The sequence below is a fragment of the Pecten maximus genome, chromosome 14 (genome assembly GCF_902652985.1).
Source record: "Pecten maximus chromosome 14, xPecMax1.1, whole genome shotgun sequence".
Taxonomy (NCBI): domain Eukaryota; kingdom Metazoa; phylum Mollusca; class Bivalvia; order Pectinida; family Pectinidae; genus Pecten; species Pecten maximus.
Window position 1 is genome coordinate 10,249,459 of NC_047028.1, and position 27,495 is coordinate 10,276,953.

A 27,495-nucleotide genomic window follows, 5' to 3' on the forward strand; every position below is an offset into this window, starting at 1 on the left:
ATTGTAAATTTTCAGTTCGGAGAATTCTAAAAAAAAATAGTTTCAAGGTAGTTTACTATCACAACATGATCTAGACGTAAAGGTATTTTTATCAATAGTGCAGCTAGTCACATATTGACGCATAGACACTACACAACGACAACAAAACTGTTCTTAACTATTGCAATACGATCTGTCGGCGATAATCAATGCATATATTGACGCGTGTTAAGTGTGGCTATGTCCAGGCCAGTGTTATGAAAGTAATTGCAAAAGGAATATCTTTGTAGAATCAATGGTATACATGTAAAAGGCAGAGTAGTTATTTCTGTCTTAAAGGGGGTTTTCATGGATATCCCAACAGAGGAAAGCAAAGTAAAGGAAGTTAAAGAAATTGTATTAAGAGAAAAAAAAACAAAGGAAAAAAATATCAAGTCTTACAGGTGGTTTGTAGCGTTTGGGGTGCAGTGGACATAGGGTAAGTAAAATACACCAAAGAAAAACATTATTATGCTGAAGAACCCTTAAAATCTGCCAAAATACAGTAGATACTATAGGCCTTGGTCTTTGGATCGCGAATATCCCCTTGCATTGGAGAAACCGAAACAAAGGAACAATAATGTCTCACCTGCATGAGTTTTATTGTTTCCATATTAGTAGTGGAATACAAAACTATGGTGTTATTATGTTAATAGTTGACATATCCTGTCTGTCATAAATGTAATAATATATTCGTAAATTGGAACACGTGGCAAAATTTCAAGTAAATTTTCATTTCGCGGAATTCTAAATATAACGTAATTGGTTTATCGAAAACACAGCTACCGAGAGCTACAGCAAATCAGATATGGCAGACGGCGCTTATACTGCCTTTGTTTAGTTCTGGTGTTATATCATATTCTAAAAATAGCATTGCACAAAAACATTAAACACGTCATTATATGGGGATTACCTGTGGTGTTTCTGTTGTTTCATGGAAATTATGAAATAATTTGCACTACTTTTCCTATATCTATCTATCTTGGAAAATAAAGGATAACAGCACAGTTTATTTCCAGATTCAGACGTATTCTTACCCGAATAGACTTAAATAATGAGATAGAGATCACTTAAAATTGTAGTAGGAGTGGACAATGCACAGCCAGACCAGGGTTCGAGTCCGGGACCTCCGAACAATAGCCAGATGTTCTACCAAATGAGTTACCTGATCGCCGATGATCGACCCGGTCCAGTTCCGCTACAAAATAATAACACCTCAGCGCCCCCATACTGCATAATGAGGAACTAAAGAATGAGATCGCCAACAATCACAAAGTCAACGCGAATGCCGATAATGCAATAATGAATGTTGACCTAGCGAATTACCGGATTGCGCAATGCAAACTCGTAATGACAATGTTGACGACTGGAATAATCAAACTGCAATATGCAATCTTAACACTGAATACATGAATGATAATAAAGAAAATGATAAGGTTCAATTCGCATAACACAAAGTTAATGTTGCACACAAGAATGCAATAACGGATAGTGTAATATTTACTTGAATTCCGTTCCATAAAATAACATTATTGATCCTGATAAATGATAACCATTCTATTAAATCCATTAACCGTCCCGAAGTGGGGTTTTACGCCTATGGTGAATGAATTACTACTTTCGTTTTCCTAGTTAAATGTACAAGAACCTATGGATTGTTGTTTCTTTTCAAATACTACCTGTATAAAATACACATATGCAGTTACGTCTAGGCCTACCATCTGCACAACAGAGCGTTCTTGATGAACAACGGATATGGAGAAGAAATGCAGTATACTGGCAAATGTTCCTCCTATGCAAAGTCTTGAAACTGAAACAAGTCTTAAGCATGATACGACAATCAAGTCACCAAATCCGGGATGCAACCTGTACAGGTTTGGTACTGGGTTGGCTGTATGTCTTTTCATAGCAGAATCCTGGCTCCTGGCATACAAGGTAAACATGTCATTGCCGCGGAGAGCAAAGATAGGGGCAGCTCAGAAGAGGATTGTAATTCATTTCCAAAACAATCGGCTGTTACATGGGTCAAGTGCAACCGAACGTCACCCTGTCCAGTTATTAGGCAGGGCAGCTATGTTACACTGATAAAGCTGGTGAGTAAGAAGACCATACTGGCATATGGAGGTGTTCGACGATAAGAGCTATGACTGTTTTTAATGTTTGAGATGTTATCTCGTGTCACTAACGTTTTTATATAAAGCATACTCGAGCATATTGAAGTTTTAACCTGGATAAATGTCAGAGTCGGCTTCAGTTGTCACTACATTTATATTAAACGTAGGACGGTTATTCCTCCTGAACGCCAGGTCTTCCTTATATCTGTACTTTAGTAAGGTAGTGTTCATGTGTATACTTTCGTAGCTTCATCTGCTCTTTAATATGTCAGAATTGAGATCATTAAGAGTGATAAGAATCATATGTACATTTGTATTAGTACTAGTCAGGAGTTGCAATTGATAGCTAGTTAAATAATACACAAAGTCGGCCGGGACTCGATTCCTCGATGGTTTTTATACATGTAAGAGACGTAGATGGTTAAGTATATATTTGTATCGCCTTTTACATGATTATTTTCCCCAAGAACGGTTGTCTCTAGCACCCTAAGCCACTTTACTCAACTAAATGTATCATAAGATTAAATCAGATTTCTTTATATTTTCTGCAGATGCATGGCATGAAATTGCTGAATCACATCAGAGGAAACGAAACATATTCACCAAAACGTCCTTTCCGCATTAAATGTGACCATTTTACCTTATTCGACTATAGAGAAGGGGCTCTTAGATGGGTTCAGAATTCAAATCGTCATCACGTGGAACCTAACGGGTCGGTCACTATTACAACCAGTGCAGTTTATGGATTGTACAATAGATTTACGATGGCAGGTATTTATCACGACGATGACAACAAGGCCGAAATCCTACATCAAGTCTACTTGGAAACATCTGCAGGAAACAGGAGCAAGATTTTATTTGAGAGGAATATTGCATTGTTCGCTCAGAGCCGATCGTTCGATACAAGTGCCTATTTCGATTTCGTGTATTTGCGTGAGGGAGATCGTGTTTACCCCACGATATCGAACATAACATACCTTTATGGTATGCCAAAGGCAAATACATGGGGGGTGTTTCAACTCAGCTAAGGCCTCAGTAGTGCTGTGAATTTGATTTCATACGATATATATGTGTGTAAAATCAAACTGATTATATCAATGGGACCAAACAGGTCTGACGCTGGCAAATATAACTGAATTTTTTTTTCTACTGTAAAATGTAAAATGTTCGGTTTGTGACTAACTTAATAGTGCTGTGTCAGTCATCAAAATACTGTCTATATTAGGTGTATCTATATATTGACGTTTTCAGTGTGTGTTCGGTATATAACTTTACTAACGAAAACATCCTTAACAACATCCTATTTGACGCGTATGAATACATTGTTCCGGTGTGCACACATGCGCAATGACTATATTCGTTTCTGTTTTGACTTTTTCCGATAAAATTTGAATGGAACAGGATATCAAAATATAACGATGGAAATATGAAAAGATTGAAATGTCTACAGGAATCTAATAATAAAACGATGCTTCTGTGGAACTATATTTTGTTTATCCTTGTAGATGAAAACTTTCCCGCCAAATAGAAATCAGCTGTTTAGCGAGTCCTTTCATTTTCCGGCTGTTACATCTATTCGTATAACGCCGAAAACATAATGGCGATTTTTTTCTAAATGAAAGTATATAAAAGCACAGGTTAAAATGTAAATACAAATGTAAAAGGAATAATTCCTCTTTTTTTTCCTAACTGACACACAAGTAAAGGATAAAAACAAGACTTATTAATTAAGTCATGTCTTGTCGTTATGAAATAATTTTGAATATATTCTTAATGTTAAACAATACACCAATGATTCCAATCCAGCTTTGACAAAACACACTTTTATTGATTTAAATAAATCGACGACAATCCAAACTTTTTGTACAAACTCACGAACTGTGTAGATATGTTTCTACCACAATACCCTGTGTTATTCAACTCTCGGACCATCAGTTAATCATTACAGCTGTTGATTAACAATCTGTTTATACCACTCGCATTTTGATTGGCTAACACAGTGAACTTTGACCCAAGCTGCAATTGTTATTGACGTCATCAATAATCTAATGACGTCACATCACCGGGTCCCGGACGTCACCAGTACACTTTATTTGCATACGCGAAATTATACTTGGCCACGTTTCCCTTTTATTCAAGCCGATATTATTGTGGTAGAAACAGGTCACACGACTCGAAATTGTTGGATATGGAATTTATTTCACACGAGTAAGTTATTTTTTGAAAGTTACAAAAAACACTATCTTTTAGCGAGTGTTTTTTGCAACTTTTAAAAAATAACTTACTCGTGTGAAATAAATTCCATATCCAACAACCACTCGTTGTGTAACCTCTATTTCTACCACAATACGCTGTGTTATTCCACTCTCAAGCCGTTGTATAAATGTGCCGACTGTTGGATAAATATATGTTATATATCACTAGTGGTATATGACCTTCCGGTCTTTTGATTGGTCAAGAATTCGAACTTTGACCCAAGCTGTAATTGTCATTGACGTCATCAATAATCTAATGACGTCACATCACCGGGTCCCGGACGTCACCGGTACACTTTATTTGCATACGCGAAATTATACTTGGCCACGTTTCCCTTTGATTCAAGCCGATATTATTGTGGTAGAAACAGGTCACACGACTCGAAAGTGTTGGATATGGAATTTATTTCACACTCGTAAGTTATTTTTTAAAAGTTGCAAAAGACATTCACTAAAGCTCGTGTCTTTTTTAACTTTTACAAAATAACTTACTCGTGTGAAATAAATTCCATATCAAACAATCACTCGTTGTGTAACCTCGGTGTATGCATCACTTGCTTGAAAATAGATATCTATAAATAGCATTTATGTCAATGTTCAGCAATGAACAAAGGACAAAGGATTACGCGAACAAATTGCAAACGATAATCTACTATCGTATACGGATTTTGATACACATATTGTTCTCCTGATTATTTTGAGATTTTTTTTATTTGTTTAAAACTGACATAATCAAATACATATGTTAAATACGTGCGTGTGATTGGATATATGAACCCGTTTACGTGTCACTATGTAAAACCGCGTAGGAGGCGGGTAAATATCAACACTGTGACGTGTACTCCAAAGAAATAAACAGAAAGTGGAATTTCCATTGCTGAGATATCATTAACAACAACGCTGAGTCAATAAACTATAACTGAGTCGACTATGTCAGACATAATTAAATAGGACGAAATACCTTTGGTTTGATTTGGTTTGTTTTTGTTTAACGTCCTATTAACAGCCAGGGTCATATAAGGACGTGCCAGGTTTTGGAGGTGGAGGAAAGCCGGTGTACCCGGAGAAAAACCACCGGCCTACGGTCAGTTCCTGGCAACTGCCCCACGTAGGTTTTGAACTCGCAACCCAGTGGTGGAGGGCTAGTGATAAAGTGTCGGTACACCTTAACCACTCGGCCACCGCGGCCCCTGGACGAAATACCATAACAGACTCTGATATCAATAATATTGATATAAACATACTCTGATATCAATGATATTGATATAAACAGACTGATATCAATAATATTGTTATATACAGACTCTGATATCCATAATATTGATATAAACAGACTCTGATATCCATAATATCGATATAAACAGACTCTGATATCCATAATATTGATATAAATATACTCTGATATCAATGATATTGATATAAACAGACTCTGATGTCAATACCAGTGTAAGTACAGTGTGTAGTGTTATACAGTGTAAGTACAGTGTGTAGTGTTATACAGTGTAAGTACAGTGTATAGTGTTATCCAGTGTAAGTACAGTGTGTAGTGTTATACAGTGTAAGTACAGTGTGTAGTGTTATCCAGTGTAAGTACAGTGTATAATGTTATCCAGTGTAAGTACAGTGTATAGTGTTATCCAGTGTAAGTACAGTGTATAATGTTATCCAGTGTAAGTACAGTGTATAGTGTTATCCAGTGTAAGTACAGTGTATAGTGTTATACAGTGTAAGTACAGTGTATAATGTTATCCAATGTAAGTACATTGTATAGTGTTATCCAATGTAAGAGATAGACATGGTTGTAGTGCATGGGCATGTATATATCTCATTAACGGTCCTGATAGCCGCAAAATATTTGTTTTTCTTTTTATCTCCTCCGTAGTAGCGATTTTACATTGTTAATAGTTTTGGCTTGGTTTTTAACTGATAATAAAAACTATAATAACTGTGTGTTTGTGAAATAAAATCGGATAAATTCACGACTTTTTATTATTTATAGTTGTTTGTTTTCCCGATTCCCCCAGTCGGTTTTAGTTCAGGGGTTTGATACACACATATATATGATAAACAGGTCACATAATACAGACGTTTACTCATAAGTTTGTATGTCTCTTTCTGATGTGTTGATACATGTCAAATATGTATACATTGTTGCTATTTATTTCGTTTTGGCAACAGAAAACTTGTGTTATTTCTAATGTTAATATGACAGGGTTCGTATCGAAGTAATAATCAAAATGCTGTCTATATTTAGTATATCTACATATAACGATTAGGTCATGTTTAGTGTATTTCTTGTCGTACAAAATCATTTTGAATAAGTTTTAAAGGTTAAATAACACATCAATGCATCAGATAACGAACGTTGCATTGCAATTGATTTTCATAAATATGTGATATAGTAGTGTAATAAGTAAAATTGATTAATATAAGCTGCATGACCCCTATAAGATCATGTAATAGTGTGATGGCTCTCGCCCAGGACAGGCCAGTACAGTACACTATGTTCGTATTTATACTTTAATAAAAGTATCAACAATACAAGCAACATCACTTTATTATCAATTAATTAAAGACAATGCTGTAATGTGCCATTCCACTAATTGTGTGTAGGTAGATGTATGCATTACAGGGTTTAAAAATATACAAGGTGTAGTCCAGCGAAATCCCACTTAGATTTTTGTAAATATATACAGTGTATGTTTAATCATTAACACGGAACAATTTGTTAGATAACATGTATGTATATAAGCCATATCAATATTCAGTAACAAACAAAGATATGGATTCGAATAGATAGCGACCAATCAAAACAATGAACAAATAAGGACACTGTATTCCGAGAACAATCAGCATATTTGATCATTGGAGATAAGTGCAAACTGTAATCTTATACCCGACGTCTGATTTGGTTTAATTGGTTGAGTACATAAAACCTGGTGATTTCCGTTTCTGGTTATAAATGAGTATGAATACGAACGTTTGATTAATGTAAAAAAACAATCCATATCACAATTAACTCTCGTTTAGTCGAGAAGTGAAAGAAACATAGTTGTTTGTTTTTCTTCCCATAATAGTATTGTATTGTAAGATGTTTTGGACGAAATCGAATAAACTTAAATATACTTCACTTAAAATTATTAAAATTGAATAAAAAAAAAAAAAAAAAAAATAGATAAATAAAACTCATTGTCCGCAATTTGTCAGAATGTCGAGTTAAATATCAGTACCGTCAGAAATACATCAAGCAAGCAATGTGGATAAAGAATATGCCAGCAGTATCATGCATTCGGCTGTTATGTAACATAATGTATAACAGTCGTTTCCTAGATCTCTCGATGACGACAGCGTTCAGCAGTTTTTAAATTCAGTGAACATTCCATGGCAATGTGCCATGCTTTACGCATTATATCGTTTGAATAAACAGTCGGTGATATCTACAGTATAATAATAACGTAAACAGTCGGTGATATCTATAATAATAACGTAAACAGTCGGTGATATCTATAATAATAACGTAAACAGTCGGTGATATCTACAGTATAATAATAACGTAAACAGTCGTTGATATCTATAATAATAACGTACAGTCGGTGATATCTATAATAATAACGTAAACAGTCGGTGATATCTACAGTATAATAATAACGTAAACAGTCGGTGATATCTATAATAATAACGTAAACAGTCGGTGATATCTATAATAATAACGTAAACAGTCGGTGATATCTATAATAATAACGTAAACAGTCGGTGATATCTATAATAATAACGTACAGTCGGTGATATCTATAATAATAACGTAAACAGTCGGTGATATCTATAATAATAACGTACAGTCGGTGATATCTATAATAGTAACGTAAACAGTCGGTGATATATATAATGATAACGTACAGTCGGTGATATCTATAAAAATAACGTAAACAGTCGGTGATATCTATAATAATAACGTACAGTCTGTGATATCTATAATAATAACGTACAGTCGGTGATATCTATAATAATAACGTAAACAGTCGGTGATATCTATAATAATAACGTAAACAGTCGGTGATATCTATAATAATAACGTAAACAGTCGGTGATATCTATAATAATAACGTAAACAGTCGGTGATATCTATATTAATAACGTAAACAGTCTGTGATATCTATAATAATAACGTAAACAGTCGGTGATATCTATAATAATAACGTAAACAGTCGGTGATATCTATATTAATAACGTAAACAGTCTGTGATATATATAGAGGTTACACAACGAGTGGTTGTTGGATATGGAATTGATTTCACACTCGTAAGTTATTTTTTAAAAGTTACAAAAGACACGAGATTTAGCTAGTGTTTTTTGCAATTTTTAAAAAATAACTAACGAGTGTGAAATAAATTCCATATCCAACAACCACTCGTTGTGTAACCTCTATATCACAGTCGATGATATCTTTATTAATAACGTAAACAATTTGTGATATCTATATTAATAACGTAAACAGTCGGTGATATTTATAATAATAACGTAAACAGTCGGTGATATCTATAATAATAACGTAGAGTCGGTGATATATATAATAATAACGTACAGTCGGTGATATCTATAATAATAACGTAAACAGTCGGTGATATCTATAATAATAACGTACAGTCGGTGAAATCTATAATAATAACGTAGAGTCTGTGATATCTATAATAATAACGTACAGTCGGTGATATCTATAATAATAACGTAAACAATCTGTGATATTGATAATAATAACGTAAACAGTCGGTGATATCTATAATAATAACGTAAACAGTCGGTGATACCTATAATAATAACGTAAACAGTCTGTGATATTGATAATAATAACGTAAAGTCGGTGATATCTATAATAATAACGTAAACAGTCGGTGATATCTATGATAATAACGTAAACAGTCGGTGATATCTATAATAATAACGTAAACAGTCTGTAATATCTATATTAATAACGTAAACAGTCGGTGATATCTATAATAATAACTTAAACAGTCGGTGATATCTATAATAATAACGTAAACAGTCGGTGATATCTATAATAATAACGTAAACAGTATGTGATGTCTATAATAATAACGTAAACAGTCGGTGATATCTATAATAATAACGTACAGTCGGTGATATCTATAATAATAAAGTAAACAGTATGTGATATCTATAATAATAACGTAAACAGTCTGTGATATCTATAATAATAACGTACAGTCGGTGATATCTATAATAATAACGTACAGTCTGTGATATCTATAATAATAACGTACAATCGGTGATATCTATAATAATAACGTCAACAGTCGGTGATATTTATAATAATAACGTACAGTCGGTGATATCTATAATAATAACGTAAACAGTCGTTGATATCTATAATAATAACGTAAACAGTCTGTGATATCTATAATAATAACGTACAATCGGTGATATCTATAATAATAACGTCAACAGTCGGTGATATTTTTAATAATAACGTACAGTCGGTGATATCTATAATAATAACGTACAGTCGGTGATATCTATAATAATAACGTAAACAGTATGTGATATCTATAATAATAACGTAAACAGTATGTGATATCTATAATGATAACGTACAGTCTGTGATATCTCTAATTATAACGTACAGTCGGTGATGTCTATAATAATAACGTCAACAGTCTGTGATATCTATATTAATAATGTAAACAGTCGGTGATATCTATAATAATAACGTTAACAGTCTGTGATATCTATAATAATAACGTACAGTCGGTGATATCTATAATAATAACGTACAGTCGGTGATATCTACAATAATAACGTAAACAGTCGGTGATATCTACAATAATAACGTAAACAGTCGGTGATATCTACAATAATAACGTAAACAGTCGGTGATATCTATAATAATAACGTACAGTCTGTGATATCTACAATAATAACGTAAACAGTCGGTGATATCTATAATAATAACGTACAGTCTGTGATATCTACAATAATAACGTAAACAGTCGGTGATATCTATAATAATAACGTACAGTCTGTGATATCTACAATAATAACGTAAACAGTCGGTGATATCTATAATAATAACGTACAGTCTGTGATATCTATAATAATAACGTACAGTCTGTGATATCTACAATAATAACGTACAGTCGGTGATACATTTTGTATCTATAATAATAACATCAACAGTCGGTGATATCTATAATAATAACGTACAGTCGGTGATATCTATAATAATAACGTACAGTCGGTGATATCTACAATAATAACGTAAACAGTCGGTGATATCTACAATAATAACGTAAACAGTCGGTGGTAGCTATAATAATAATGTAAAAAAAATATGTGATATCTACAATAATAACGTAAACAGTCGGTGGTATCTATAATAATAGCGTTCAGTCTGTGATACCTGTAATAATGATATGAATAATACGGGATATCTATATCTATAATAATTATATAAACATATTATGACACTACAACATTAACGTTAAAATGCTGCGATATACATATAGCAATGTAAACAGGCTTGATACATGTTATAATAATGTAAGCAGGCTCTGTAAAATTAACAAACTCTGATATTCATTACAATAGCACTCTGATATCGATAATACGTAATCAAGCTAAGACAGCTATAGAAATATTTAGAAAAGTTTCTCTTTTTTCACGATACATAATAGAAAATGTAGTATTTGGGTTGAGTTCTTATCAAGCTTCGAATTTAATATTTCACGAATAGAAACTGAAACAGTAATTAAGTGTTATATGGAAGTTCAGTTTCAGATTACCTTGTATGAAAACAGTGACAAAGAACCCAAAAATCACCCAACGATCATCCAATTATTACTTCCATAAAGTTTAAATTTGTAACATGGATAAACCTATTTTATGAGGTGGCTTTTATTTATATTTCACAAAGGACCTTTTAAAAATATTATTAGTATTCCTTTAGGTGATTATATCATCGGAAAACCCTATACGTCATTATCAACGGAAAATCAGTTCAAACCGAAAGTAGCGGAGTAGACATAGCAATATGGCGGCCGAGAACGAATACTCCGACATGTTAAATGGTGAAACACCAGACGATCATGGCCATCAAAACTGTGATAGGGTATGGAAAAGATCATTTGTCTTCACTTTGGTGGCCAATATCCTGGCCTTGACCACTCTTCTGGGTCTACAGATCTACAGCCAGTTTAAGCCGAGCTATACCGCCCCTGACCCTAGATATACTTAGTGTGTCGCTCTCCGATGATCTGTGCATACCATGCCAGGAAGAAACGGCCCTTTTTGACTACAGAGTGAAGACAGACACCGGGAAATATCTATGCTGTTACAACAATACCGACATACAGCGAGCTGTGAAAATTGTAAGTTACTTTATTTTACCGTCAACTATATATATATATATATATATATATATATTATATATATACAATGTATAACATAGCAACCCAATTGACGAAGAAAGACAACTGTATGACTCGTGCCCTGACCGGGCCTCGAACTCACAATCTACGGCACCTAAACGCCTAGCCAGAAATACCCACAGCTTATAAGAAAGAACGTTTCTATGGCGCGGTGATAGTCGGCCCGATATCCTGATATGATCATAGTGGCAGTCGTCTATTAGATGATATGAATACACTTTGTTTGTTTGTTTTTGTTTAACGTCCTATTAACAGCCTGGGTCATTTAAGGACGTGCCAGGTTTTGGAGGTGGAGGAAAGCCGGAGTACCCGGAGAAAAACCACCGGCCTACGGTCAGTACCTGGCAACTGCCCCACGTAGGTTTCGAACTCGCAACCCAGTGGTGGAGGGCTAGTGATAAAGTGTCGGTACACCTTAACCACTCGGCCACCGCGGCCCTTTGTATTTAAAAAACATGGATGCGAATTGTACACATATTACAAATATATACAATATGTATACGAAGAGGTGTAGATTGTTTCATGTATAAAGGCACGCATTTATGTAAACGGAGAGCTATCAAAAATGTTATGTTACTCTCAAGTCATAATTATGTGCAATAGTTACCAGTAGTATATATGTACCATCATGTTTAACCTATAAAGCAAACAGTGGTTGCAGCAGATATATGGTCCGAGAGACCACTTGGCCTGAGTTCAACCACCAGGACCTTTGTTGAGAATACGTTTTAACATCACATGACCAGCTAATAGTAAATACATGTAGCAACTAACCCATTCGGAACACGCTCGGCCTGTTATTTGTCGTTCACGGAAATGGCCGAGTAGTTACGATTGGCAACTAACCATCTACAATGTTAAATGTTTACATCACGTGACCAGCTAGTAGCTACTACAAATGTAGCCATCTACAATGTTTACATCACGTGACTAGCCATTAGCTACTAGACAGCAACAATGTTTACATCACATAACCAGCCAGCAACATGTTTAAAACACATGGTATACTAACAACATTGTCACACAGTCACCTCACCAGACCAGCTTAGCAGGTGAGTATTAAAAGAATAACAATAAAAAACGTAAAAACAAACAAACCGCTAAATACAGAAAATAAAACAATTTTTTTTTTTTTATATTTTTTTTATGTTGGACACAATATGTTTTTTGGAAACAGTCCATACATCCGCGATTGTTAATTTCCATTGTTTCCTTGGTTTTAAAAAGGGAACATCATATCTTCCTGCTTTGATTTTAATCGTGAAATAAGGTGATTGGACACGACATATGAACGTGTGGGAGTACAGGGAACTAGATATAAGGGTAAACCTTATGGTTTATAAGTATGTGCGAGTACAGGGAACTAGATATAAGGGTAAACCTTATGCTTTCTGATACGTATGTGTTTGTGCTATTATGATACGGAATTAGGAACCACGTGCTTTTATAACTCAAGTGTACATGTAGTCATTATTTCTTGATGAATTAGATATGACCTCAAAATATCCTCCATAATTGGATCCTGTTTTTACATACTTGTATACTGATAAGTCGGTAATTTTACGTTGTACATGTACAGTTCATACAATTGACAATGTAATTTATATGTTTAAGACAACCATTTTTGATGTTATTCAACTAGAGACATAGTCATTTAGGCGTTTTAAGATATAATATATACGACCAACAAATTATTAAAATCGAAGTTTAACATTCTTATGTCAGGAAGTATGATAATAGTATAATAAAAACTGTTTTGTCGTCTGCTTAACTCGATATATGATTGTTAATTGACCTGAAAAACATGAACCTCAAACTTTTCTCGGATTGATGAACCCATTTACAATCGATGTAGATATTTGATGTAATGGTAAGTTGTATTTGTATTTATTATGACAGTATAACTATATGTACTTAGTGTGGGTTTCTTTTGTCCCGGGCAATTTATAGTTTAAATATATATATTAAATATCGGTCTATCGCATTTACCGCCTTTTTCAAGATGTAACAAGACATAACGTGACTCTATCATTCTAATAGTCCATTTTCAAACGATGAAATTTAAGAGGTTGATAAAAAGTAGGATAAAGGTTGATTTATGTATATATTTCTTAATTTATCGGGTTGAACATCTGCTAGGGTAATGGGTCAATTTAAACTCCTCTTAAAGGCAAACATATCCTGTCTATATATATACTTAAGACAGGGTTTGAACATAATTCAATAGTGCCAACGATAGGAAATGGGGAAGTTTCGGTATTCTAGTATGCATTTACATGTAGAAACAGGAAGATTGTCATGTATTCCCAAACAAGAGAGAACTTGTACGTTATGTTACTCCTACATCAGAGATGACATTCATTATTTATCTAAATTTGAAAGTGATTTAGCTAAAAAATCTAAGAGGGACATACATACCAAATGTACGTTTTACTTATCGAAGTCAAATTAATATGCAAGGATTAATTAACATATTTAATGCAATCATTTCTGTACCATATTCTGCTCCATCTTCATGAAACTGTATGACATTTATCATGTGGCCAACGTGTCAGGGTGATAATATAACTTGAATATCTCGGTAATCGCACAGCTGTCGTTTTCTCCTGAAAATCCCCAATGTCCTGTGCAAACATGCTGTGTGAGATGTTAGATACGAGCCAGGCCGTATCACATTGTAATATGAAAATATATAATATCAATTACTCTTATTCGAAAATTATTTTTTTAAATAACCTTATAGGTTCAATATATTTGTTTAGTTAATGAAGATGCATAGTTAAGTAGATTGGTTTATTTAATAAAAGATGCAATTAACGTTACGAGGAAGAATACATACATACACTTCAATCAATCTGGAAGTAAGGAATTTCCATGTCATATGTCAAAATGGTGAAAACTTGCATTCCATGTCCCGATCGGAGATAGAAGAATCTGATAAAGAAGCTTACATTTGGAAATCAAATGAAACGACATTTTAAAAAATACACGCCATCGGCACTCTCATAAAAGCATAGAATGGCGCGTAATGTATAGAAATACATCTGATTGACACTAACAAAGGAAAGAGACCGAGACTTAAATAGCAAATTGTAATGATTCAATTGATTGTTCACTCACTTTGAATATAAGAATAAGAAAAAAGATAATCTTATTTTTTCAGGATTGTAGCGTTAAGAATGTATTTTTATGAAATAAACAACAGTTAACTAGTATATAACCTTGTTTTCAATCGAACATGCAGTAACACCACTCTGTCAGGGATGTTCTGCATATATGTTGTTACAATTGCTTAAATTAAGATACAGCTGAACTTCTTATTTTCGATATCAGTTAAATTCAACAGATATTTCCCAAGAAAAAAAACAACTTCCTGCGCACGCGAAACAATACTTTTTACCGACAAGCTTGCAGAATGAATTTATTTTATATGATGTACAACCTGAAGCAAAACATATACAGTGATAATCAGATGACCATGAAGTTAATAGAACTGCAAATACGTGGCCGGTTACAACTTAAGGCGAAAGAAACGATCAACCTTTTGGAACTTCTCTTGAACTCAATAGGTCTTCCATGTGCCTAGCAATATTAGGTGAAGTAATGTAGGCGATATAATCCATTAACTAACTAACCTATGTCGTTAAATAGTTATCTCAACATGTGTAGACGACCCTTGTATTTTGACCATTATTATGGTTAAACATCATTTTTTTGTATTTGTTGTTTTTTTATGTTTTTTTTTTTTTTTTTTTCGGTTCGTAGTCCTTGTTATCTTCCACAATCGAAAGTTTCACTCTATATACTACAGGGATGTTTAAAACAGACATTGTACAATGTACATTTCAGATGCTACAGGAGGAAATGCTGTACAACCGCTACACTGAATCTAATGGTGAGTAATCATTACTATGTCATCATAAATAATGTAAATCTCTTTAAATATAAAATTTAGAACATGTTACATTTTCAGTAATATTTGGATGCATAGGTTTTTCGTGGTCAGTAGAAAAGAAGCTATTCTATTTTGACACGTTTCCCAATTAGGTAGAATTTCGAGGTTTTTTAATCCATAACCTAAGGGAAATATGAGAGTTGTATTATTTATCAGATTCCACGTGGCATATTAGATGCTGGTCTTTGCAATGTACCAAAATTTATTTCAATTTATTTATTGAGTAGACAAAACCCCATCTTCAATCTACAGAAAAAAAACTTAGCAAGGTTGGAAAAATGCGTTTAATAATCTGTAAAAGCGTATGTCCGATCGAAACTTAATGACAATAAAATGTGTTTAAACAAAACATACATCTATCAACACAAATAGAACGAAATATCGCAGACTTGGTTTCGGTTATATTTCATTAGTAGGGTGGTCTTGTATATTTCACGACCAGTCTATATTGTTATAGCGACAGAGCAGAGAAGTCAATTGTCAAAATTTCAAGCAACCAGCTTCATTGTCAGGACACATATCATGAAAGCCATACATGTACATACCCAGAACACAAAGTGAAAGTAGAAATATAAGAATAGCGCCACTTCATGAAACAGTATTTATATTTATATCTTACGTCCTCGTTGATTTTTTGAAAACTAAAATAAAACCTCGTCATAAACTCGAGACTATTACACGTCTCTATATAACATATACACAAATGTAGTAACTTATGTAATTCCCGCTGGTACATGTAATAACAAGTATATTTTCTGAATTCTTCAGTACAGTGTTAAACTGTGTGTTCAAAATGAGCCTTTGTGTTCGAATGGAATCATATACACTGTACAGTACCCACCACATTTAAGGTACAGCTGCGCTATAAGATAAGAATATATATTTCAAAAAACAACGGCACGCTTTCAAGGGGCATTCCGTCGTTTGAATAAAGTTGAGATCGTCAAAATGGAACTTATTGTAAAATACGTATTTTCCCCCAAGTAGTAATAGTTATAATCTTTACGTTACTTCGGCAGTTTTACTCGTAAGAAAACCCGAAGTTCTTCATATATGGTGTATTAAGTCTTTAAAATTCTTAATTCTCCCCGAAGTATCACTAATTACCCCAAAGGCAGACAGTATTTGTGTACATTTCGGCGTTAATTTCATTACTTGTAGGCACAAACACTCATATACTCTTTGTTCGGACATAGAGTTTATCAATAGAAATGTTGCATGATTCTGCTGTCCGAACAGAGGAATGCCCCTTTAACTAGTACAATGGTCAACGAGTGAAGTTATGTGGTTCTTTTTCAGTGACTGTTTCTTACAGCTGCATATCAAACTGACGTATTATTTTATTTTTCCCGCCCCGATGGCACATTACTGAACTACGCTTACTAGTCTTATTCTTTAAGTTCTCTGATATGTTCTGCAACATATTCATCCACCCAAAACAACCCTCTCTAAATCCTGTCAAAGGTCATGTAACGATATTGGTAACAATACCACCAGGAGAGATGTTCTCATTGTATACAATACATTGACAGATGCTCGAACTTACACGCCGAAGGCAGATAAGGAGGACTTGACTTGGTGGAAGAACCGGCCATCATCAGCTCACTTACACCTGGATAATTCAGGTAAATAACCGGCACACTTACACCTGGATAATTCAGGTAAATAACCGGCCATCATCAGCACACTTACACCTGGATAATTCAGGTAAATAACCGGCCATCATCAGCACACTTACACCTGGATAATTCAGGTAAATAACCGGTCATCATCAGCACACTTACACCTGGATAATTCAGGTAAATAACCGGTCATCATCAGCACACTTACACCTGGATAATTCAGGTAAATAACCAGCCATCATCAGCACACTTACACCTGGATAATTCAGGTAAATAACCGGCCATCATCAGCACACTTACACCTGGATAATTCAGGTAAATAACCGGTCATCATCAGCACACTTACACCTGGATAATTCAGGTAAATAACCAGCCATCATCAGCACACTTACACCTGGATAATTCAGGTAAATAACCAGTCACCATCAGCCGTAAACTAATCCGACTTCCTTTGAGGTCAGTGAGGTTCTGTAACCGGAAGGATATACCAAACAGCTTACAGTCATTTTCCTCACTGTTACAGCTCATTAATGTATAAAAAACGACTTCGGTCTATGTTTTAACTTTAAACCAATTTAACGAACATAAAAATTGATCTTGGCTATCTTCACTAGATAAACTATTACATGTATGAACTTGTCATTATCAATAGAATTCTTTAAGAAAACGGAACGCCAAATTTTATATAAAGAATAAAAATTTGTTGATTTGTTAGGAAGGTGGAGAGCTGTGAGATCTAGTAATAACACGTGTTATTGACAAATGAAACATGCTAGTAACCAATAACGGTTTTATTTTCAAACTTTCAGACGACAAAATGAAATGGACTTTCGATCCTAAATTCGTTACGTCATTTAAATCTGATGACATCAAATTGAATGGCACGAAGATGGAGGTGTCGGAGAGGGGAATGTACTTTATTTACTCCACCATTTCTGTGGAATTCAGCAAGATGAAATCAAGGCCAGTCGAGTAAGGGCCAGAGTTTCTACCACAACATACTCAAAGGCAACGTACATCTACCAAACACCGGGCCGAAGATACAGATGATGCGAAAGTATGGGGGAATCCCGGGGCACGAGACGGACAGACTGTATACAAGTTTCCTGTGTGGGACTCTGTTTCTACAGAAGGGGGACACCTTAGCCTCCGTATTTGCAGAACCCCCGTTGATCTATAAATTTCCGTACGCAAACTATTTCGGAATTTTCAAACTGTAATCTTTGTTCGGATGGGAGTTGGGAGTGGGGGTGAACCATGCTGTTCATGATACATAGAAAAAAACATTTTACATGAAAACCCATATCTATATACCGTGTATAATGTATTGCTGCTGATGAAAATGAATGCAATATTTGAATAATAAAATAAACAAAAAGTGTTATTTTACGTTGTTCTTTAAGAGAGTATCAATCATACTGGCCATCCCCGGTGACTCGTTTTGTCTGTATTCTGTACGGAAGAAATACGGCTATGTTTGCAAGAAGAAAAGAAAGAGTATATTTGTTCTTAAAGGATGCGAGAGCCAATTTTAAAGCATCTGTCTTTTGTATGATGTAGTAAATAGACATATGATTAAAATGGAGTACACACAATTTATCGATAGGATTTTAAAGAATACTAATTTTATAAGAGATGTTTTTATGCGAACCCTGGTGACAAATTTCAGTAAATAGTATATGAAATGAAAACAAATTAAAGCACATGCTTTACATCATCTTTGGATGTAACGTAGTTGTCCATATTTTGGCGACTCAGTCTCTAACTATATTACATCGACAACGATAACGACCAACAGAGTCACGTCCCTTTAATAGTCCATTTATTATGGGAGGCAGCATATATATTAGCTAGATACTATTACCAGGTCATAAGTCAGAAACTTTAACTAAATCCCCAACTCTCGCTATGGATTAGAATAACACGTCTGTTCTATCTACGATATTTAATTACTTACCGAGTTTAAATTCTCCAAACTTTCTGCTGGACCTTGTTACGGTGTAGGAGGTACAGGTGGCATATGAGAACTCTCTTATCACGTCGATTGCATCGTCAGTATCACATACCTATCCGTGAAATGGATCGCAGCATTCATCAGCAAAATATTGTATCCATGGATATGTCTGTTCGGAACCTGACATTTTCTTTCTCAACACTTAGATGTATTTTGGTATGTGTTATGTAGACGAATGACATAGACACGTGTGAACTAGCTGAGGTGTTGGGATTTTCCCTAAGTTATTTTAGATTTATCGAGGTGCGCATGCGTTAGCAGAATCCGGTAGGCACCGGTGAAGTTCATACAAAGAGGGCCTACTTATTGAACCTTGAAGGTTACATACCAGAACCTTGTCTTGTTTTGATAACATATACATTACATCGACAACGATTAAGACCAACAGAGTTACGTCCCTTTAATATTCCTTTATATTTACGAGTATTTACGAGTTACCTCCGCTGGTGTCTTTGTTTATATTGAACTTTGAAGGTCACATTCCAGAACCTTGTGATATTTATAACTGTGGAAGGTGAGAAGGAGCACAACACGGTATGTCGTCTTACCTGTTCTGTAAAAGAAGTCGCCGGCTGTTTTATTCTGTATTTACATTTTAAAAAGAAGATGACTTCATCTACATGTGAAACATGTCCCGCATGAACTACTATTTATTAATTCATTTATGTATCTATTTTTTTTTTACTTTGAAGTAACGTGCACGTATTTATATCTTAGAATATTGATAAATAACATTTAAGAAAATTGTAGTTTTGTTGTCGTTTCAGTTCAGCCGATCTAAATAATTTGCCATTCAGCAATATGGGCCCCCGATTGTACGAAAACCGCCCAATAGGGCGATACACTCTCACATTTGTTTGGGCGATGATCGATAAGCGCACGATGTATAAATGCGTTGTGCGATCACACAACCGAATACATTTGTATTACTGAGTCGTATATTAGTTATAGGGTGTCCTCCATATAAAGATACAGTAACACCCGGCGAAAGACTTGAAATGACTTTTTTGTTGTAACTTTGAAAATAAAACAACAAGTGAACTAAAATATGTGTTAATTAATGTATTTATTTCAGAACAGATTCAAAGCGAAACATTTATTATTCTATTTAATATAACAACAATAATTAATAGCATATTGATTATGTTTAACCACAGGCATCTGCTTTTAGTTAGTATTTATAGAAAAAAAATTAGCTTTTAGTATTTATAGAAAAAAGAAATTACAGATGTAGCTCCCACTCATAGTTAGAGTAGGGGTAATATCTTTTCTATTTATACTAACCAGACGCCTGTAGTTTGACTTATAATATCCTATTTCTGTTACACACTTAATCACGCTAATTGAATACTGACCGCAGCATGCTCGCACCACGGAAAGCGCGATAACAGTTGTTAACGAGAGGTGTAACGAGAGAGACGATGTCTGGTTGATGTTTTGGTCTTTCAGTTTTTTCACCTTTGTTTTTGCGGGTGTTTAAGTCACCGTGGTGAACATGTTATGTCCACAGGTACTCGTCTCGTCCGTCAATAAATATAATATATACTACACATATTGAGTGTATTGACACACGATACCTGTGCTATAACCTTAGGATATTACACGATAACAACGACAGGTACAATAATACCACAAAGAAATATAACCCAAAGAAACAAATGATACAGCATATGTTTTATTGATTAACTATCTCAAATCTCCGCAACGTACATGTAATTAAGTATCACGAGCATGTCCCTGACACGTACATGTAATTAAGTATCACGAGCATGTCCCTGACACGTACATGTAATTAAGTATCACGAGCATGTCCCTGACATGTCAATCGTGACAAAAATTTAATGATTTCTAAACAACAAACATTAATTTATTAATTTCTAGGAAATCTGCCAAACCTTGGTGAATATGTCCATACCTACAATTTAATCAATAAATTAAACACATATGCGTGATACAGAAAAATGTATACTAATGTGACTTTTGAAATTCAAAACGTAAACCAATTTGTAAGAAATGGATCTCGCTTTTCTATGAGAGACAAGTCCCTTTCAGAACGATTCCTTATACATGTCCTTCATTGTAAAGTGTCATGTCAAATGATAAAGGCCTGAAGGGCGTGAGACACAGAAATATTGACTAGATGGAAGATATTACTCAACAGGCATGAGGTTTTCAGCTAAAAGGAACTGATGTCAGTCTTTTCGTTTGCCGTAATAATAATGTCCCTGAGAAAATGTTCTAATAAATCGTTCAATACTCTTATCCGACCCTGATTCAGCGATAACCCAGATACTTTACTTTGAGGACGGAAGTTAACTGTTATAAAAAAAACATTTGCGTATTACATGTATATACAAGGTAACATACATTAATAGGTCTATTCTTGTGTGTAGGAAAGAAAGGATACACTGTTTCAACAATGACTCAAAATAATTAGTCAATATTATAAATTGAACTTGAGATAAAATCGCACGGTGGCAAATTTCATAATTCATCATCATGTATTTTAGTATGACAAGATTAATGGAGATGAGCTAAGGACTCCATAATTTTTCTTTTTTTCAAATCTATCAAACGTTTTGTAGCAGCTGCACTATGAAGCACAAATTATGAACAATACGTTGATTTGTCTAATCATTTTTATCACGTAACTTTATAAATATTAAAATCAACTTTTTAATATCTAAATATGTCAAAAATGTGATCTGCCTTGTGTTTTTATCCTATAATTGAGTATAAAAGTACATATATACAGGAAATTTACAGTATGTAGAAATAGTTTAGTATAATATATCTAAGCTACAATAACTGTTTTTGTCCGGTTGTTGTCGTTTTCCGCCCTATTCTATAACTGCCAACACTTCCTCATCATCTCTTCAAAGTACTGGTCCGAGTCGATAAAGGCACTCACTCCGCTGTAGTAGTCCACGAACTCGTCACTGGTAACCTGTAATGATAAACAGACCCATCTTACTAAATTAACTCGATTAGAAAGGTACTGTCATTTAAGGAGCATCTCTTATATCTATCTATGGCCTTCAACATACTAAAAAGAGAAGTTATATTTATTATTTATATCTATATATTTTTTCCGATTATATATTTATTTATTTTTAGCCCACCATCATCAGATGGTGGGCTATTCAAATCGCCCTGCGTCCGTGGTCCGTCGTCCGTCCCTCCGTCCGTCCGTCCCTCCGTCCGTCCGTAAACAATTCTTGTTATCGCTAATCCTCAGAAAGTACTGAAGGGATCTTTCTTAAATTTCATATGTGGGTTCCCCTTGGTGCCTAGTTATGCATATTGCATTTTGAGACCAATCGGAAAACAACATGGCCGACAGGCAGCCATCTTGGATTTTGACAATTGAAGTTTGTTATCGCTATTTCTGAGAAAGTACTGAAGGGATCTTTCTCAAATTTTATATGTAGGCTCCCCTTGGTGCCTAGTTATGCATATTGCATTTCGAGACCAATCGGAAAACAACATGGCCGACAGGCAGCCATCTTGGATTTTGATAATTGAAGTTTGTTATCGCTATTTCTGAGAAAGTACTGAAGGGATCTTTCTCAAATTTCATATGTAGGTTCCCCTTGGTGCCTAGTTATGCATATTGCATTTTGAGACCAATCGGAAAACAACATGGCCGACAGGCAGCCATCTTGGATTTTGACAATTGAAGTTTGTTATCGCTATTTCTGAGAAAGTACTGAAGGGATCTTTCTCAAATTTCATATGTATGTTTCCCTTGGTGCCTAGTTATGCATATTGCATTTTGAGACCTATCGGAAAACAACATGGCCGACAGGCAGCCATCTTGTATTTTGATAATTGAAGTTTGTTATCGCTATTTCTCAGAAAGTACTGAAGGGATCTTTCTCAAATTTCATATTTAGATTCCCCTTGGTGCCTTGTTATGCATATTGCATTTTGAGACCAATCGGAAAACAACATGGCCGACAGACAGCCATCTTGGATTTTGACAATTGAAGTTTGTTATCGATATTTCTGAGAAAGAACTGAAGGGATCTTTCTCAAATTTCATATGTAGGTTTCCCTTGGTGCCTAGTTATGCATATTGCATTTTGAGACCTATCGGAAAACAACATGGCCGACAGGCAGCCATCTTGGATTTTGACAATTGAAGTTTGTTATCGCTATTTCTCAGAAAGTACTGAAGGGATCTTTCTCAAATTTCATATATAGGTCCCCCTTGGTGCCTAGTTATGCATATTGCATTTTGAGACCTATCGGAAAACAACATGGCCGACAGGCAGCCATCTTAAATTTTGACAATTGAAACTTATTATCGCTATTTCTAAGAAAGTGCTGAAGGGATCTTTCTCAAATTTTATATGTAGGTTCCCCTCGGTGCCTAGTTATGCATATTGCATTTTGAGACCAATCGGAAAACAACATGGCCGACAGGCAGCCATCTTGGATTTTGACAATTAAAGTTTGTTATCGCTATTTTTCAGAAATTGCTGAAGGGATCTTTCTGAAATTTCATTTGTAGGTTGCCCTCTGTGCCTAGTTATGCATATTGGATTTTGAGACCAGTCAGAAAACAACCTGCCCAACAGGCAGCCATCTTGTATTTTGATAATTGAAGTTTGTTATCGCTATTTTACAGAAGGTACTGAAGGGATCTTTCTCAAATTTCATATGTAGGTCCCCCTTGGTCCCTGGTGTTGCATTTTGGGACCAATCTGAAAACAACAGACAGCCATTATCACTAAATCTTAAATTTCATATATAGGTTCCCCTTGTTTGAAAAGTACTAGAGGGCTGTTTCTGAATTTACACAGATTAGTAAGACTTAGAGGAAGGGAAAAGTAGAGAAAAGATCAATCTGACATGGAACCTATAAAGATCATTCAATGGTGGGCGCCAAGATCCCTCTGGGATCTCTTGTTTTTTTTTTTTTCAGTTTTGAAATCTTTTTTATTCATCCTTTTACATATAGTATACATACAGGTACATTATATTACATGGTATAATAATACAAACATATCATTACAGCAGTAAGATGTACAATACGTATTAAGTGATGAATAGAAAAAAATTAGTTGTTTTTTTCTGGAATACAGAGACAAACAAACAAACAACCTTCCACTCACGCTTTCTCTCATTTTAATATATTGTGTTTAAAGGTATAAAAAAAGAAAAACTTTTGACTTACTTTTAAGTACATGTTATGATATGTGTGAAGAAGATCTGAAAAATTATTCACTTATATAGACCATTTTTTCACAAAACTTTCATACTCCATGTTGTTTTTGTAAATTACCTCCTCTGTTTTTAGATACAAATCTAGTTCTTTTATGAATCCATTAATACAGGGGAGACAATTTTTAATTTTTTGTTTATAAATATGGAATTTTGCTATTAATACTAACGTATTGAGATATTTGACTTCTTGATCTTTATGTAACTTTCCCAAGATTACATCCGTAACATGTAATTGTAAATTAGTTAAAGTATCATCATATAGCCATACTTTGAAATCTTCCCAGAAGATTGCTACTAGTCTGCATTCCCAAAAAATGTGGACTATAGTTTCTGTATGACGGTTACAAAAAGTACATAATGGAGAGTCCTTTAGGTTTATCATATGTAGATATTTGTTTGTACTTATAATCCTGTGTATTATTCTATATTGAAACCATCTTAATTTACAGTCTATAGTGGATTTAAAAGGGATTATGGTTTTTTTTCCACCATACTGTACCTTCTACCAAATTCAGTTCTTCTGACCATTTTGTAATGTATTTATTGTTTGTTTTTAAGTTTTTAATAAATAAATTATAAACAGAAGGACCTCTTTGCTTGTTTGTGAGTATATAGTATATATGAATTGGACAATGTGGCATAGAAAAGGTGTGGTGTCTATATATTTATTATTGACAGGGCATCCGGTAGACCCTTGTTGACATTCCCCAAATTGAGATCAGACTCTTGGGTTTGAAGGGATTTGTCTATTGGACATATGTTTTGACCCTTCAGATTTCTCAGAAATAGTGATTTGACTTCTGAAATTGCTAAAACTCAAGGGTCAACTGGATGCCCTGATTTATATCTATATTTTCCCTATCCCCACCCCCTCCCTCCCTCTCTCCCTCTCTCTCTTTCTCTCTATCTCTCTCATTTATGCCTGGACCAGATTTGGCCCGAATCCGTTTATACGTAAGGAAGAAAGAAATATTTACTTCCATTTCTAATATCGTATATAGAGGACACAAAACAAAATGTAAATAAACATATTCATACACGAGTTCTCGGATAGATAGAGATTATAATTAACTAGCTGCTTACTAAACCATCCTTGTTAGTTTCCGAGTCAAAGCTGTCCAGGAACTCCCTTAAACACTGCGCTTCTGACCATTCTCCGGACACAAACTTGGGATGGAATTGGACGTTGTACCTCAGTTTTAGGTCGTCCACGGTGATCACACCGTCCCCTGTCCCGTCCATTATTTTAAAGGCTTGGTCAATTAGGGACAACCTCAGTTCATTCAGGGGTGGCTACAACAGACGGGTCAGAGGTCAGCGGCTAAAGGATGGGGATATCATTTACTCAAATCAAGACATAATTAACATAAAACAACATATCATCTACAATCAACAAGTTATTATATGCAATCATCAAAATATAATATACAATCAACACAATATAAGATGCAATCAACAAAATATTGTATACCAAAGGAAATTATCATATAAAATCAACAAGGTACAAATGCGCTATTTTCACAAAACAATTAAAAGGGTTGTGAAATATAAAATTTTAACAAAATGCCTTCATTTCACGAACAGTAATTATGCACAAAAGTTCACGAATATATGAGGATTGGCTAAGGTCACGCCGATCTTTATCTTCTGTTCCCAGTGCTGGATCCCTGAACCCCAAATCTAGATTCATGTACCAGACTATTACCGTATTAACCAATATCCCCAATAGTAACCTCCTCATTGTATCCGCGACTAATCTCCCCGATCATGCTCTGACACAAGTTTGTTTCGTATGTGGACCCCTTATTCCATTGACATTTCAGTGTGATAACACTATAGAACAATTGCCCCGTCGTCTATTGACGCCGTCCCCATAGTGCCCTGGCCGTTGTGAGGATATTAAACCAAACAAACAGACCCCATCTAATCCATACCCGGAGCGCAGTAATGAACTCCTTGTAGCTGAGTTTCCCGCTGCCATCTTTGTCCATACTGCTGAAGAGGGACCGGATCTCGCGGTCGGCCATATCGATCTGGAATATCTCGATACACCGGATAAACTCGTCTATGTCAATGGATTGACTACGATTCCGATCAACAATGTTGAATAATCTGTATGAAAAACAAAGAGAAATATACATATTTATTCAAAATTACCCATTACAATCAGTATTGTCTTTCAAGTAAAAAGTATCTTAATTACAGTGTAATTGCGGTAGAACAGTTAGATAGTATTGGCACACAGACAAAAAAAATGCCCCAACCTTTTTAATCACATATAAGGGTATTTTGTTCCGGTCTAAACTTTGTGGTAACATTTTTCAGTGTACACCGTTTACGGATGCTTGTACTAGTCTAGTACGACCACAATACGTATATGACAGTAAGGCAGATACTTACCTCCCGAAGCCCAATATACCAGACGATCCCCGTTCCAATATTTTACTCCTCAGTTTCTCCATTGTTATTGTTTGAAAATTTGCCCCACCTCGCGTCTAGTGTAGAGTAGTCTGGACTGGTGTACAGGTGTGGCCCACTGAGTGTAAGTCGCGGACAGGTGTGTCAGGGTGAAATTCCCTGGTGAAAATGTTTACATACCTGTCTAAACACGTGTTTGTACGGATACCGGTGTCACATACATTGTACACCAACAGTGTTTACCGGTGACTGGTAATTTGGCTATACATGAACAACGTATAATGCTTGTTTTTTTATTAAATAAAAAAAGAACAAGGAAATAACTATATATGTTAAGGAGACGTAGATGTTATTACAGATACATATACATGTATGTAGGTACACACACGTGTCTACCTGTGTAACCCGGGGTTTGTATAGCTATC

At 34.8% G+C, this 27,495-nt stretch overlaps 3 protein-coding genes across 4 annotated transcripts; 2 read left to right on the top strand and 1 right to left on the bottom strand.

Annotated features, from left to right (window-relative positions):
• The first annotated feature begins 1,689 nt into the window (after positions 1-1,689).
• Positions 1,690-3,614, top strand: LOC117341709. 2 transcript variants are annotated; one of them, XM_033903572.1, is made up of 3 exons: positions 1,690-2,111; positions 2,684-2,881; positions 2,951-3,614. In XM_033903572.1, exons 1-3 carry the CDS (start codon positions 1,878-1,880, stop codon positions 3,158-3,160), a joined length of 642 nt encoding a protein of 213 aa, XP_033759463.1. In that variant the 5' UTR covers positions 1,690-1,877; the 3' UTR covers positions 3,161-3,614. The 2 variants fall into 2 exon arrangements, with proteins under 2 accessions (XP_033759463.1, XP_033759462.1); XM_033903571.1 differs by having other exon boundaries at positions 1,695-2,111; positions 2,684-3,614.
• Positions 3,615-11,384: 7,770 nt separating this feature from the next.
• LOC117342457 lies at positions 11,385-18,790 on the top strand. Its single transcript, XM_033904618.1, has 4 exons — positions 11,385-11,769; positions 15,679-15,724; positions 17,317-17,409; positions 18,216-18,790. The coding sequence occupies exons 2-4, from the start codon at positions 15,679-15,681 to the stop codon at positions 18,380-18,382; spliced, it is 306 nt and encodes a 101-aa protein (XP_033760509.1). The 5' UTR covers positions 11,385-11,769; the 3' UTR covers positions 18,383-18,790.
• Positions 18,791-20,893: 2,103 nt separating this feature from the next.
• Positions 20,894-27,257, bottom strand: LOC117342456 (calcyphosin-like protein). Its single transcript, XM_033904617.1, has 4 exons — positions 27,053-27,257; positions 26,587-26,764; positions 25,736-25,945; positions 20,894-22,367 (listed from the first exon to the last, which is right to left on the bottom strand). Exons 1-4 carry the CDS (start codon positions 27,112-27,114, stop codon positions 22,266-22,268), a joined length of 552 nt encoding a protein of 183 aa, XP_033760508.1. The 5' UTR covers positions 27,115-27,257; the 3' UTR covers positions 20,894-22,265.
• Positions 27,258-27,495: the final 238 nt, after the last annotated feature.

Excerpts from the sequence above, each read along its gene's own strand:
- LOC117342457 (XM_033904618.1), top strand. The coding sequence starts at position 15,679 with ATGCTACAGGAGGAAATGCTGTACAACCGCTACACTGAATCTAATG. Across the intron at positions 15,725-17,316 it reads CCGCTACACTGAATCTAATG|ATGCTCGAACTTACACGCCG; the intron begins GTGAGTAATCAT and ends ATACATTGACAG. Across the intron at positions 17,410-18,215 it reads CTTACACCTGGATAATTCAG|ACGACAAAATGAAATGGACT; the intron begins GTAAATAACCGG and ends TCAAACTTTCAG.
- LOC117341709 (XM_033903571.1), top strand. The coding sequence starts at position 1,878 with ATGCAACCTGTACAGGTTTGGTACTGGGTTGGCTGTATGTCTTTTCAT. Across the intron at positions 2,112-2,683 it reads ATGTTACACTGATAAAGCTG|ATGCATGGCATGAAATTGCT; the intron begins GTGAGTAAGAAG and ends TATTTTCTGCAG.
- LOC117342456 (XM_033904617.1), bottom strand. The coding sequence starts at position 27,114 with ATGGAGAAACTGAGGAGTAAAATATTGGAACGGGGATCGTCTGGTATA. Across the intron at positions 26,765-27,052 it reads GGTATATTGGGCTTCGGGAG|ATTATTCAACATTGTTGATC; the intron begins GTAAGTATCTGC and ends TTTTTCATACAG. Across the intron at positions 25,946-26,586 it reads AGTTCATTACTGCGCTCCGG|CCACCCCTGAATGAACTGAG; the intron begins GTATGGATTAGA and ends CGTCTGTTGTAG.